Below are 13,508 nucleotides of genomic sequence, written 5' to 3'. Positions count from 1 at the left end.
GCTGCGGTGGTGTTGGTCTTTGCATGTGCAGGATATCTGTAAGCTCCCTTTGCAGACAAAAGAGATGTAGTCACTGCGGTCCCCAAGCACAGAAAGTGGTCCAGCTGAGCTCTCACTGCTCCTTCGTGTTAGGCTGAGCTGCACTGAGTAAATCTCAGCTGAGTGTAATGGATATTCAGACACCTGTATTCAAGAGACTTTAATCTTCAGGTGAACTTTTTGGATAGCCAGGCATCTTACAAGACAACATACACCCTGCTGTTACCTCCATGTGCCACAACTTTATTTTGTCAGCCTCTTGTCTTTCAGGGACACTCAAAGCCCGTTGAACCCAGTAATACAAAAGCTGAGCAGAGCAGTGTCTTGAGATTGACACGGCTGCTCTGTGGTCTGTGGAGAGAGTGCTGTCAGGCTGTGAGCCAGAGTCCTTCTCTGTTCCTGTAGAGAATGTAAAGGGCTCCCTTCCTCAAACCATGGCACACAGCTTTTTTGCCTGCAACATCTTTACCATGTCCATGTTTTGGTACACTGTGCTATATCCATATGCTGTACAGCTCCCTGTAGGGAGTGATTTTTTAGTTGTTGTTAAATGATTTATTTATGTGATCAATTACTGCTTAGAGACAGGAAGACATTTATTTTTATAAATGCTAAATTCATTTGTTTCCCCTAGAGATGTGGTTAAGTGTAGAGATATATGGAGATGGATATATTTATGTTCTCCATTTAGAGCTTAAGTGCGCACTAAAATTAAATAATTCCCACTATCCTAGTGATTGCTAAACGATACCATTTCACCCCTCCTGGCATGTTGTCCCTCCTACACAAATTCAGTTACAGCAGCCTAAAACATAATTTAGGATTCAGAAACATGTTTGAATTACTGTGTGTCAGCTGAGCTTTGGTGACTGTCCACTGCATGTCCTCTGTGGTCTCACACTTGGAACGTGAACGTATGATGTGTGCATGAAGCTGAATGTAGTTACACCTGATTTTTTATTCAACTGATTTGACTGTGTATCTGAGTCTCTATTTTTGTAAAGGAAGGGGAAAAAGTTTACTGCAGTAACAGTGTCTGCCAGGGGAAGGGCAGAGCATGCCGTAAGTGAAAACTAAATGCTTACGTACATGTGTACGTCATGCACAGTATTACAGATGTTTAAAGTTTGGTTATTTTTTGACATTATCAAAACACATTTACCAACATGTTTTGCATGTCTCGTTGAAATAAAACAAACAAACAAAATATTCTGCCCTAACTGGCAAAATATTGGCAATCTAAAACAAACAGGCTTAGAACTTGAGTCAGAAATTTCAGATGGAGGTTGAAGTAAACTGGTACTTCTTTTTATACCTTCAATCACATATTCCTCAACAGACATACCTAGACTGTTTCCAGGATCTGTGCACTCAAATTGACTATGCTTAACGGCACTGTTACCAGATATCTGAGAGGTAAAAAAGAAAAGTAATGATTAAAGTAAGACATTGAGAGCTGAAACAGTGCATGTTTCTGTCAAATCTCATGATTTTCTGTCAAATCTCATTTTAACACAAAGCTTATGTGCTACTACTGACCACCTCATTTGCTTGTGTGTATGCTCTAGAGCCCTGGGATAAGCAACTGCTGATATCTGCAAGCACTTTAGACTTCTTATTATGGGAGTGTACAACACTGCTTCTTAAAGGAGTGCAAATGAGAGGAAAGAATTACACAACATATTCTTAAAATATAGATTTCTTTTTCAATGTGACCTAGAGCCCAAATAAAGCACATTCGTTCGACTGTTGGAACCAAATACATACAAGTGACTTCTAAGCATTGCACAACAGCTTGCTTTTCAGCTGTAAACTGCAGGGCTTTTACATCTAACTCCCTCAGAAAAACATCTCTCCTCAGGGGAGAACTGGTTAATGGTGAGTCATCTTGCTTCCTGTGCGCCCAGGTATACCTGGGCAAATGCAAATCGCTGCCTGGAAACCTGTTGCACCAGATCCCAGGATCGCCTGGCTGCCAATTTCCCTTTCTTTTTTCTTTTATCTTTTTTTTTATTTTATTTTTTTTAATACTGGGAAGACGGTAACAGAGTTGATTCTGAGCTCTGTGAGTGTGAAAGTTAAACATTTCTCACTGGTAGGGGTGGGGAAAGAAAGAAAGAAAAAGATAGATAACTGCGTTTTTTCTTGTGCTTTGCTTCAGAGTGACACGCCTCCTGTCCTCAACGCCACCCAGTGCTCTCCAGGGAAAACAGGAGACTCGGAGGAAGCGGTGGATGGCGGTAGGCCTGAGCCGGAAACAATCCTCCAGGTGTGCCAGGCCCAGGTTGCCGAGCTGGAACAATGGCTAGACAAAACTAAGGTGTCCCTGGGGTCAGACCCCCAGACCCCCAAAATGCAGCAGATGGTGGAACTGCAGCTTGGTGATTGCCAGGTAAGACCGAGCCGTCAGTTTGCTGCTGCCATCCAAATGAGTCACCCTTCCCCGGGATTTGTGAATGCAGAAAAGCTACAGTTACTGCTTTTCCTTCCCTGCTTAATCGGCTTCATTACTGTGCACAAGACAGGTAACTGCTTGGCTTCAGTTTCAGGTGCAGCTTTCCAACAGCTTAGTTAAAATACCTGTTTTTAGGGTTGTACACAGTGGGATCTTTATGTATCTTGGGCTTATAGGTAGAGCTCTTGAGTGTTTTTAAGGTTTGTTTTTATTTAGTTTATTTTTGGAAATATGACTCAGAACAGTTTGAATCTTCGATTAAAAGTCATGTTTTCATTGGCCTGTATCACGATTAATCAGCTGGCATAAAGGGTTTGGTTTTGTTTTGACATTTTCACTTTCGATTTTTGTTCGAATGATTTAAAGACCAGTGTAAAATAACTTCTGAACTGTTAAGTTTTTATTTAACACTTTAGGCCCCCAAAGCTACCAGTGTAGGGGAAAAGGTAGAGATTTTTCCTTTGCACACTCTGTGTGGCAGTGGTATGTGGAAGTACTACAGTAGGTCTAGGGCAGCCTCTTGCCCCACGTAGCCGCAGAAGGAAAGGAGTGGAAGGAGATACCTGTTGGTAGAAACGGATGGAGCAAAACAGAACTGGCATGAGGGGCTGGAGTGGGTGGGAGTCCTGGCACAGCTGTTCTTCTCTGGCATGCAGATTAAAAGAAAATGTGCAGGCATGCCAATTTGGAGTTCCCTGTGGTGCCAGGATGATATACTGATCCACTTCAAGAACTGAGCCTGCCTAAAGCAACCGGATTCACTCACTGTAAAGGAGCCAATATCAAATTTTAAATTACTGGAAGATGTTTTCAGATGTGTCTTTGTTTGTTTGTTTTAACGGGGAATGAGTCCATGCCAAGAAGTGCCTCTGGGTTTAGGCAGCCGGCTGCTTGGCTGCTGAACTCTGGGAATTAGGGTGCTGAGTACACTAAGTAGCTGGCTGTATCTTGATCCCATTCAAGGTTCATGTCAGTGTAGGTTTTGATAGGGCAGTTGCAACCAGTAAAAACAAGCATGCCTCAGGCAACGGTAGGCCCTGCTGAATTCCTGCTGGGTTTTAACAGTTTGGCTGTGAACTTGTAGGGGGAGAAAGGAGGAAAACATGTTTTTCTAACCTAGTCAAGATCTACAGAGAAAAATGCCCATTGCACAAAACAGGAGCAATCTCTAGATATAAACATAAGGTGTAAATCCATTAATTTGTTGCAGTTGAGTTAACCTTCCTATCTCCTCATTCAACCTTCAAAACATGAATTTAAAATAATGTGAAGATCCAATCTGATTCACAGAAGGGTCAATCAACAGCCAGCTCCCAACTTGTTACGGTGGTCTGGCTGACACATGGTAATGTTCTTATGTTTGGGTAATTTAGATTGGATGTTACAAAGAATTTCTTCAAGAAGTGGGTAGTCAAGCATTGGAATGGGCAGCCTGGGGAAGGGGTGGATTGCCCATACTTGGAGGTATTTAAGAGATGTGTGGACATGGCATTTAGGTACACAATTTGTTGATGGGGCTCAGTAGGTCAGTTTGAGAATAAGACTTGATCTTGAAGGTCTTTTCCAACCTCAGTTCCATGATTATCTTGCAAGAGCTCGCTCGATTTGTCCTGCTCCTCTGACACAGCCTATTTGAGGATTTGTATGACATCAGATCCAAAAAGCATGGTGATAAATTCAAAGGAAAAAGTTGTCTTCTCTGCACATTGTTTGTCTCCTGGCTCTGCCATTTGGGATGTGTATTAGTATCAGCCTTGGAGCCAGGCTAAATCTTAAAGCATGGAGTGTCTTGGGATATTGTCGGGAAGATGTAAGAAATCATGTTGAAGTAGGTGAAGAAGTTACCTACTGTGTCCTTGCTGTGCTAGTGACTACTGTCCTCAGCTTGGTTTGGTAATAGGGAATGCATGGTCCTCCTCTCAGTCGCTTCACTGAAAGCCCAGTGGCATTTCAGATAAAACAGTCACAGTAGTAGTTGTAGTCTTAAACTAAGTTAACAAGTTATAAATTCATGCAGCTGAGACATGGACACCACATTTTGCTGACTCTATGTGGTGGTTTTACTCTGCCTAAGCTGAGCTCCACCACAACCTCTCTCTCACTCCCCCTTCTTGAAGGGAAAGGGGGAGAAAATGGAGAAGACTCAAGGGTTCAGATAAGGAGATCACTTAACAATTATCCCACATAAACCCACTACATTCTGTTGTGGAGGGAACAAGCTCCCTAAAGGGGGATATAAAGGTAGAGTTAACTCCTTAAACCGTCAAAGCAAGATTAGTGAGAAGATTTTCCATCCATGCTAATGACCTGTCAACCTTCTGTCAATAGCCCAAATTGTTTTTAGAACAGGTGATGTTCTCCTTTGCAAGACTACATTTCCATACACTGGTAACATTGCCTCATACCTTGAGAATTGCTGTCTTGCTTCTGGTTGATGGGATTAGAATAAATTAAATCTGACCCCACTGTGAACAATAATGCAAGGATTTCTTCCTCACTTATCAGTTTTGTGTAGTTTTAGTTGTGCCTTAGACTCACAGCCATGCAACTTGACCCTTCCCAGGGGTGATGCGATCAGTCTGTACACTACCTCCTTCACCATTTGGGTGTGTTGTCTTCTTGGTTCATCCAAATGTAGTCTATCATTTCTGCTTTTCTCTTTGATTACTTAGTGTCTGAGTTAGTATAAATTCCAGCAGAGGCTGTTGTTTGAAACAGTTTTGTCTTAACATTGTATAAAATGTACTTAATTGTTCAAAATAGAGACTATATAGAGAAAATCTGGGGGAGGGGGGTGCAGCTATTCAGCTATTTCTCTTTCTGCCTGTGTGCTTCTATTCATTTCAAACAGGGTAAATGTAAGCACTGATTTCAGGACATTATCAGGAAAGGAGTGTTGTGCTTTTAAGAATGAATAATTGACTCCTGTCTCTGCTAGGTGATGTTATCAGAGATTGAACAAAAGGTCCTTTCTTTACTGGAAGATTGTGGAAACAGTGCAGGTCACCAACAAGAGACGGAGGCTCTTTCTCTGAAGCTGAAGGAAGTGAAGTGCAATTTGGAAAAGGTCCAGATGATGCTTCAAGACAAATACAGTGAAGAACAGGTAAAGTATATGTATGCTATGCAGAGCAAGAATAAGAGTCATGGTGCTTTAATGTGCTGTAGTAACAGAAGAAGAGTTGGAGCTCACCACATGAAGCAAGGAAGGGAGAAGAGTCAATCAGAAATGTCAGACTTGCTATTATTCCAGTTTGCACAGCTGTATAATTATTTGTAGTTTGCAGTAAGTAGTGGGATTTGTAGTGAGTCTTTGAGCAACATCTTTTCTTCTTTAAGTGCTCAGTTGGTTGAGATTTTGTGAGGAACATAGGAAAAGGATAACAAGCTTGTAGTTTTTTTGTTCTTTATTTTTTTAATGCCTTTGAAATGCCATGATGTTTGTTTGTAACAGTATCACAGCTGAGGCCTTAAAGTAGTAACTCGCTCTTTGAAGAACAAGTAAGTGGAACAGACAGAAACTCAGCCAGCTTTCCAATGCCATAGCTCCCCAGATAGATCTAGACAGGATTCCTGCAGTAGAGGCAAAACAGGTTTTCCTGTGAACCCCTTCTGTGCTTGACCTCTTTGCTGAGTTTCCTAATGAGTGAGACAGTAAATCCCAGTTTTAGAGCTAATTTGCACACTCTTGTGCAAAGACTCAGAGAAGCCCACCTTAAGTATTTTTGTAAGGGCAGCCATTCTCTCCAGTGCTGAAAGAACACAATCTAAAAAGGAGCTGACAGGGCCCGTGAGGGAGTTAGTACTGGTAAAGGCTTGTGTTGAAATACCTCTGTGAACACAGGTAGGAAATCCAGGTGCATAAATTGCACATCCCTATAATTTGGTCATACAATAAGAACGGAGAGTTAGTATTAATTCATCTGCCAACAGGAGAAACAAACCAAAGCCTTGTAATGGTCAGGGAAGGAAATATGAGGATTTCTGTAGCAAGTTAGAATATCAAAGTTTCAATAAATGGAACTAGACAGAAATTTTTGCAAGAGTAGCAATGGTGTTTGCACTGCAGATTCTGTGTACAAATGGCCCAAGCCATTTCTCCAGACTGCACCTGCAGGTTCTGCTCTCTCATCAAGTCTGGAAGCCTTCCCAGAATGGGTCTCTCTTTACAGATTCAAAACAGGGGGAGGATTGATCCAGAGTCCGTCAAGGTCCTGCACTCAAATGGCTCCAGCATGCCCCAGCTTGCCCTTGCTGAACAGCCATTCCTCCAGCACAATGGTTTCCAGTACCCACAGGTAATTCTTCTTTCTGGCCAATACTTAGGCTGATCTATATCTGCTGTGGCTTTAGGGGAAAGTTACATATATTGCTTGCTTCAATTGCCAACGTAGGATCAAATCTTTCAAGGGCAGATCACAGACATCCCTCTCCTCTAGTATCAGGAGAGTTTGTGAGAATGGAGAAAGGCCTCCAACCCCTGAAATCACAGGGTTTTTTTTGTCCAAAATATCTGTTAATGTTAAAAAGCTGGATGGTACCCTTGCATAATTTGTTTCTGAGGGGTTTTGGTTCTGAAACTTCATCTCAGGCTGTAATATATTCTGTAAAAATACACATTTTTAGAAAACGGTTTGTTTGATAACGTCATATTTACACATAACCTGCTTGCTATTCTGATAGACATATTCTTATTTTCTTTGCTAAATGAATTCATGTAAAATGTGATTGGAAAAGCACAATCGTCATTTCAGAGTAATACAGTGCACACAATTGATTTTACTGTTCATTCTGTTCTCTGTTCACAGGATCTGAAAGTAAAAGCAGCTGAGCAGAAAAGCCTTATTGACTTCATTGAATCATGCGTGGAAAAAATGCAGCTACAGTTTGAGGACAGTGTGACTCAGAAATTAGAACCAAGGTACAAAATAACAAAATCACTCCCCAGAATCAGTTTTGTAAAACTGCCCAAACCAGCTGAAACTTTGCAGTGGCACCTTTGGTTCTTTGAAGGAACATGTGCCTTTAGAAGATAAATTTGCAGGATCTGGGAGATTTCTGCAATCACCAGTCGAGAGAAATGGAGTCTCATTTATGTGACAACCTCCTTGATATTGGACTGACTTCAGTGTTCAGTCAGTCTTGATATCAGGCAGGACTTACACCTGCCATAAACTGAAGCATTCCCGACCAGAGGCAAGTTGGGTATCTGTTCTCCGACATGCACTTGGTTGCACGCTGTTTTGGGGGCATGAGCAATAGAAACTACTTTTATACAAGAAGTTTTACAAATCTAGTTTTGTTTATTCTACTTCAGTATTTGCCATTCTAATAATGTTTTCTGAATGCAGCAATGGAGAATCTGATCTAAAAAGCAAGCAGGCTGATCCCACCTTATCTCCAAAGGAGCAAACGGGTAATAAATGGCAATATTTACAACAAGAGCTGTCATCAAAGATGAAATCTCCTCTCTACGAGCTTGTAGAACCTCAGGTCTGTTTAACTTCAGTAAAACACTCTTAACACCCTTTTTGCAGGCTGTTGGTTGTGTTGAAGATAGTGATTAGGGTTTCTTCCTGGATATCATGTCCCTTCTTCATCAGATAACTGAAATCTGTGCAAGTGCTCTCCAGAGGAAGTTGTTAATGCATACTGTTTTCATTGTTGTCTTTTAATTTTAATTTGAGGTAGATAATGACTCTGGAGCTGTGACTATTAAGTATAGTGTGGGAGCATGCAGGTGAATTGTTGTAGTTAACATTCAGACCTGATGTTACCTGCTTGATTCTTTCAAGCGAAGTAGGAGAGTTAGCCAGCAAGCCAGCTTCATTTGAGCTGTTCACCTAATTGCAATGTTCTTTTTCCCACTGTTAGATTACAACAAAACTGAACATGCTGCCCCGAGGCATGTTTACTAGTGCAGGAACCCCAACTGTTGAAGAACTGAAAACTTACACTGTCCAGCTGGGAGACCTAAGCCAAGAAGCAAATGTGGTGCATGCCCAGGTAAACATAGCATGTTCTAGCATTGCAAAAAACACAGGGATTCTAGACACAAGGCACTGTTTGAGCACTTAAAGCAAACGGGGCATAGTAGTAGTATATAGTAGCATAGCTTTTGCATCAGTTATGGGGCATTATGTACAATCAGGGTAGCATTTTGAAACGAAACATTTCAACTGTGATACTTCTGCTACCTGAATGCAAAGACATGCTAGTTTCGGTATGATTATTCCTCAAACTGTGTTAAGAGAGGAGCCCATGAAATGATTTCAGTAAATCTGCAGTATTGGAACTGACAATGCAAATTGTGTTGTGCCTGTTCCTGAGATTAGAGACCTGTAAAACTGCAACTACTCCTAATGCACAGAGGGTCACTCTCAGCTTTGGCCTTGGCAGCTCTGAGTATTGCATGCAAGAAACTGTCTCATCCAAGACTGTCCCTCAGTATTTCATGAATTCCATTTTATTATTATTAGCTGACTAAAACTCTATACAAGTGAACAAATCTTAGGTGTGCCTTGGGTGAAAGTACTGAAAACTTGGGTGAAAGTACTGAAAATTTCTGACTTGCCTTTACACAGGATAATGTGGCAGAGGAAGTCTCTTCCAATTTGGACAGAAAATTGTTTGAGCTGCTTCTGGCAATCAGCCGGTGTTTGAATAATATGGAGGAGATGTTAAACACCTCAGTCCTCTCCACTGAAGAGGCAGCCGTGCAGCAGGTTCTTTATGAGGTAACTTCTCTAGAGCATCTGGGCAAGGAGGAACCCCAGTGGATTTCTTTTATAACAAAATGTATATGGCCTGACGTTTCATCTCTGTTTTACTGGTATTACTTGGGACTAATACAACCAAGCTCTTTGGTGCACAGATTTGGGCCTGTTGCCTTTTAACAACAATAAACAGCTTGAGTCCCAGTGCATTTTACAGACAAGACTCCTTGGACAGAGACCATTTTCACTCATGTTATCTCTATTCCAACCCTTTAGACTCTTTCTATCGAGCTGCAAAAACTTCACACTGATTTGAGTGATAAAAAGGACGATCTTTTAAAGTCTATTACCTGCGCTGGTGGGAGCACAGATGTGTTCTGTGAGTGCTTTAGCAACTTGCAGGCTCGGCTGGAACAAACTCAAGCTGCCACTGCTTCAAGGAGCAATTCAATGAAAGCTGGGCTGGATCACAATAGCAATTACCAGGTACTACTCTGCCAAATGCACATCTTGTTTCACAGCACCTGTTAGACGTGTCAGTGTTAATGCATTTGAGTTACAAATGAGCCATCTGTAATGGTTTTCCTTTTTTTTTTTTTTTTTTTTGGTACTAAACAAACTTGTCTTGGTCTCTTAAGAAGCAAATTTATTTTGCTGTTTACAGTGCCGACTGCCTTAGAGGCCTTGTTCACAGTAGAAAATTTGCATGCAGAGAGGGTAGAAGTAACTTGGGTTCCTACGTATGCTAATGTAGGCTAAAGCAAGTTTCTGTGGGAAAGGATTAGGTCAGGGAGGGGTTCCTATATTCTTTCTGCTACCTTGTAGACTCAGGGCTGATCAGAGTTAGTATGGTGCCATAAACTCTGTTTGTTGCGCACAGAATATTTGTTATGAGGAACAGGCTTCTTCCCTTTTGGTGTAATGTCTGGCACTGAGCTGCTTATGGCTATACATTGGAGGTTGATTTATCCCTTGGTATTTACTGTTCCTTGAGATGTTGTGCCACAGTAACAGTTGCCATAGTTTTGTAAAGTTGCATTTCTTTCGTTCTTCAGAAAAGCAGATAATGAAAAAGTTTTCTATGGATTCTTGTGATGGACTAAATCTTCTAACTATTGCTGAAAAATATTCAGATCAAATATTCTTTCTGAAGAAAGGGAAGAATAACCTAGTCTTTGAAATACAGTTTTCACTGTTCATCAGAACTCCAGTGTGCTCATCATCAGCAAGTCAGGCTAGCTCTGTGCTGTTGAATAATAAAATCGTTCCTTTGAAGAGCACTGGAATGTTGTCACCAAACAGGAGCAGGGCTGGTCTTGCGATGTAGAATCCATTGAGTTCCATCAGTTGGCAGTAATGGGCTTATTTTCTCATTTTCAGAAGAGAAGAATTTGTTTCTCTGTTAGTTTCACAGATCTTTACAGTCACAGAGGATCATTGTGACAGAGTAATCTCCTTTCTTATACTTCACAGACCAGAGAATTTCCCTCTCTAAATTACTGCTTTGAGCCTTTAATGTGTATTTTTTGGTTTGTTTTTTAAAGAGCAAAAGTGATTTTGCTGTAAGAGGTAGCCATTTTGTTTGCTGTGTAATTTTGTCTTCATTAATATACTCCGGATGTGTGATATACTTCTGATGTTTCTTTTGCAGAATGAAGTCAGACTACTCTATGATCAGTTAACTGAGAAAAAAGCTACTCTGCAACAATGTTTGAATGGAATGTGTGGCCATAATGTTTCTGAGCAGCTTCAGGTAATTTCATTCAAAGGAAAAGAAAAACTTACTAGCTAATGTTTCCAGATTTCTACAATTTGCTAAGTTTCATATTTTCTAAAATCTGAGTCTCACTTAGGTTCTAAGAATGGGAAAATGAGAGTTCAGTATTTGCTACCCCTTTTTTCTTACTACATCCCAGTCCATAGTTGGACCTAATTGGACTCCTTCTGGTAGCTGGAGTGGAGGAACCAGTCTCTCCACAACTTCTCGGAGCAAATACACCCCACACTATATCAGGGAAGAGAAAAAGCTACACAAAATACAGCACTTAACATGTTAAGCCTTTTTATTTGCAAACCTCTAGCTTTTTGTCATGGGAATAGGACTGCAGTATTTATTCATTCAGCAGTTACGAGGACTTTATCGTAGCGTGGCATTTGACCAGTTAAGGTTTTCTGCAAAATTTGTCGGGATTAGCAGGGAATTAAAAATGAGCAGACTGCATATCCTTCCCAGAATGGTCATGAGCTATCTATCTACTTGCTGGTGGATCAAAGAGGGGTTCCCAAAACATTTTTGTTACAGGCTCATAACCGTGTTTTCAGGCAGGGCTTTCTGCCAGGCTGAAAGCTATGCCCAGAACTTCTGAAGCTCCAGGTAGGAGCTGTTGCTTTAGGTATATCCTGTGAAATAACCACTCTTGAAAAAGGAATGCCAGCAGTACATAACTTCCGTTCATTCAGACAGAACTTATGCCAGTCCATCTCTGACTGAATCTTTCCAATTCATGCAAGAAAATGGTATTTTCTGAGGCCATGATTCCTTTTAATGACTGCTGTAATGCATGTTGAATGTTGTACTGAGACACAAGACCTGAATTCTCTTCCTAGTTGTGTCATGTAAACCCAATGAGCTGTGTCACGAACAGTCTTGTCTATTTAGCTCATAAACTTGTTAGATTACAGTATGTCATTGTCAATTTATGAAGTGGTCACACAGCAGAGATCCATCCCCTGGATCTACACAGCCAGTGATAATGTAAAGTCTGGAACAGAACTCTTTCTAATACCTCATTTTGTCTTGAATTTCAGAAAACTGATGCCTGTGCTTTGGAGCTGCAAAACTTTGAGAACCAAGTAGCAACACTGAGAGGCTATGGGGAAAGATTTCAGTTACCTATCACCTTAATCCAGGAAGTTTATAAATTAGAGGTAAAAACACAGTGCAGTTTCCACTTATTCAGCAAGGTTTGATATTTCTGTGCAAGGTATTTTTAGCATCAAAAGACCGATAGTTATTTTGCATTCTGGGAATGAGTGCTTGGTTTGTAAGATTTCTTTCTGTCCTAACTAAACTATGTTCATGTTGTAGGATGTTTTGGATGACATGTGGAGGATTCTGAAAGCAAAGTATGTGGAGCTGAATTCCCCTTCCATCAGTGAGAACCAGTATGAGGACTTACTTCGTGGGTTTGCAGAGTTAGTTGCTATTGGACAAGAGAAGGTTGCACAAGATGCAAAGCAGCTAACAAAAAGCAGGGCGGCTCTACAGTCTCACCTGGAAAATCACAAGGTATTGGATGCTAATCACAGTACTGCTCAGATCAGTATAGCAGGAGTATTATTTTCTGTGACTGGTTTCTCACAACTGTCATGGAGACGAATAACTCATAGGAGAGGGACTGGAGTACCTGCAGAAAACGATGAAAAGCTTTCAGTTGACCAAAACGGGACCTCCCTAAGAAGGACAGTTTATTACAACTAGTTTTCTTAATAAATTAAGATTGGGATATTCAGTTGTGCCAGTCTATTTAATGCTACTGTTGTGGCTTACCTCAGAACATATTGATGTATGATGAAAATGCATGTCCTTCTGACTTTCGATAATGAGATTGCTGAAGTTGCAGTCTAGCAACTGAAAGTTGAGGCTTCGCATTCTTTGCATTCTGTGCCCTCATAATCTGATGGAGGAAATTTAGCTGTAACAGCTCTTTTCTTAGGGAAGGATAGTTTAGATCCTCCCCTTGGAGGTCTGGTGTCTCCTACCCAGCTGCTACATGTTTGATGGAAGATCCTGAGAATGCACCTGCATCCTCACTGTTCTGCTGCTTTGGAAGAAGCCCTGGCCAGTACTAATCACTGGAAGACATGTCTGTCATGTCAGTGTCTTGATTTAACTGCTTTGTGTAACTCAAGCTCCTTAAAGAATTGCTTCAGGATGCCAAGCACTGCAAATCACTACTCTGGAGTCATAGGAATGATGTTTTGTCATTTACTCAAAAATTGCCCTTAGCAGAGTAAAATGTTAGGAATTTATTTACAAAGGAAATCAAATGTAGAATGTATTTGCACTCCAAATTTACACACATTGATTTACAAAAATAAAAGAAAAAAACAAAAGTAATTTTTTCCTGCCCTAGTTATCAAGACTTACCAGAATGCTCACAGGGTTACAGTCCTTAAGTGAAACTCTTGTACTGGATATTAGTTCTTAGTTAAGGTCTTAATTGAAGAGTGTGATCTTGCATACTCAAATGTTTTTTTTTTTTTTTTTATGAGAGAAAGTATCTTACTGAGATTTA

At 40.8% G+C, this 13,508-nt stretch overlaps 1 protein-coding gene across 6 annotated transcripts in view; it reads left to right on the top strand.

Annotated features, from left to right (window-relative positions):
- The window catches only part of SYNE2 (spectrin repeat containing nuclear envelope protein 2), a 187,877-nt gene that overhangs the window by 109,689 nt on the left and 64,680 nt on the right, over positions 1–13,508 (top strand). For all 6 annotated transcript variants that reach the window (XM_035326791.1, XM_035326789.1, XM_035326790.1 and 3 more), the window contains exons 68-78: positions 2,201–2,431; positions 5,433–5,600; positions 6,667–6,792; positions 7,303–7,415; positions 7,846–7,987; positions 8,369–8,500; positions 9,079–9,231; positions 9,487–9,696; positions 10,862–10,963; positions 12,019–12,138; positions 12,299–12,499. In XM_035326791.1, coding sequence (XP_035182682.1) covers positions 2,201–2,431; positions 5,433–5,600; positions 6,667–6,792; positions 7,303–7,415; positions 7,846–7,987; positions 8,369–8,500; positions 9,079–9,231; positions 9,487–9,696; positions 10,862–10,963; positions 12,019–12,138; positions 12,299–12,499 — 1,698 coding nt within the window. The remainder of the gene's footprint in view (positions 1–2,200; positions 2,432–5,432; positions 5,601–6,666; positions 6,793–7,302; positions 7,416–7,845; positions 7,988–8,368; positions 8,501–9,078; positions 9,232–9,486; positions 9,697–10,861; positions 10,964–12,018; positions 12,139–12,298; positions 12,500–13,508) is intronic.

This window comes from Oxyura jamaicensis, chromosome 5 (assembly GCF_011077185.1).
Source record: "Oxyura jamaicensis isolate SHBP4307 breed ruddy duck chromosome 5, BPBGC_Ojam_1.0, whole genome shotgun sequence".
Lineage (NCBI taxonomy): Eukaryota > Metazoa > Chordata > Aves > Anseriformes > Anatidae > Oxyura > Oxyura jamaicensis.
This window is presented reverse-complemented; position numbering and strand designations above follow the sequence as displayed.